This window comes from Volvox carteri (genome assembly GCF_000143455.1).
Source record: "Volvox carteri f. nagariensis unplaced genomic scaffold VOLCAscaffold_93, whole genome shotgun sequence".
NCBI classification, from domain to species: Eukaryota; Viridiplantae; Chlorophyta; class Chlorophyceae; order Chlamydomonadales; family Volvocaceae; genus Volvox; species Volvox carteri.
Genome location: NW_003307636.1, coordinates 265,429 through 266,716, shown reverse-complemented (window position 1 = coordinate 266,716; position 1,288 = coordinate 265,429). Strand labels below are relative to the sequence as shown.

Sequence of the window (1,288 nt, the reverse complement as noted above, 5' to 3'; positions counted from 1 at the left end):
TGTATTGGGGGGGGGGGAGGGAAAGAAGGGGGGAAGAATGGGTGAGGGGAAAGAGGGGGGAGGGGAAACATGCTCATTTCGTAACAAAACTTCATACACAAACTGCACATGAGAGAAACGGCCGTGCATTCGGTTAGTGCCAGCATGTAAGTATGTATGTAAAAGTATGTACATGCATGTATGTATGTGTGAGGTGATTAAATATAGGCGCGTCGAAGTACAGATTTGATGAAGTTTCATGAACTTGTATGTGTCGTACGCGAGTAATCCCACGAGATGCTTTTTGGTGCATCAGGAAGTTCGCAATTACTCGCCGTACGCCGTCGCCGTACCTGTACGACTCCACCAGGTGCTTAGTCATGCGCTTGAGCTCCCGTTGCAGCGCCTGTGCACATTCACCCTCGACATCATCATTGGCAGACTTCAGAGCGCGCGCGCGCCCTCAAAAGATGCAAATTTACAAAAGTACGCACAAACACACACGCACAAATAAATATACACACCACATACATACCTCGAGTTGCTTTCCCAACGACTTCTCCGAATGGGGCTTCGCCGCCCCACCACCACCTGCCGCCTTGTTCTGCGTTGCTGGTGGGGCCCGTGTCCAGCCCCACTCGCCCTTCGCTGAGTCATAGTCCCTGACAGCATCCATGTGCGTGTGTATGTATGTGTGTATGTGTGGGTTTGGGGGGAGGAGCATTCGTCATAGAGACATGAGAATGATAAGATCTGGCGGGCGAGATTCAAATGCATGAAGAAAAGGAAATAGAAAGGGAAGGATGGGAGGGAAGGAACGGGGGAAAAACACACGCACACACAAGCCCGAAGGACCCGACCCCTCAACGGCATCAAAACCCACCATGCCGGTGTCTTAGTCATGTACGTGACCTCCTCTCCCAACTTCTTAGCCGCGGCAATCTCCTTGGCAGCTCGCTCCGGAATCTGCAGCAGTGACGGTCGACGACGTGTGCGTGTGTGTGTTTTTAGTCCGTGTGGGGGGGGAACCCGCCGGGGGGGAGGGGGGCGGGAATGAGAGGGAAGGGGTAATTGAGGGGTTGGAGCTGCGCGGCGGGGGGAGTTTCACCTCTACGGCATTGGACTTCCAACCAACAGGCAGCTGAGTCACCGTGTCATGCACTCCTCTCTCACACCATGCATGTATCCGGTTTCCCCTCCTCTTTTTCCCCCCTCCCCCCTCAAACAAAAACCCAAACAAAACAAAACAAAAACACAACACACGCGCACCTCCAACGTCGGCTTGTCTCCACACTGGGCAGATGACCAG

The 1,288-nt window shown here is 53.5% G+C and overlaps 1 protein-coding gene across 1 annotated transcript in view; it reads right to left on the bottom strand.

The window, feature by feature from the left end:
• VOLCADRAFT_99696 (uncharacterized protein) overlaps positions 1-1,288 on the bottom strand; it is a gene marked incomplete at both ends in the record, with an annotated part of 19,083 nt that overhangs the window by 3,833 nt on the left and 13,962 nt on the right. Inside the window, 2 exons of the mRNA XM_002958374.1 lie at positions 515-641; positions 863-945. Of these exons, the coding sequence (XP_002958420.1) occupies positions 515-641; positions 863-945 (210 nt within the window). The remainder of the gene's footprint in view (positions 1-514; positions 642-862; positions 946-1,288) is intronic.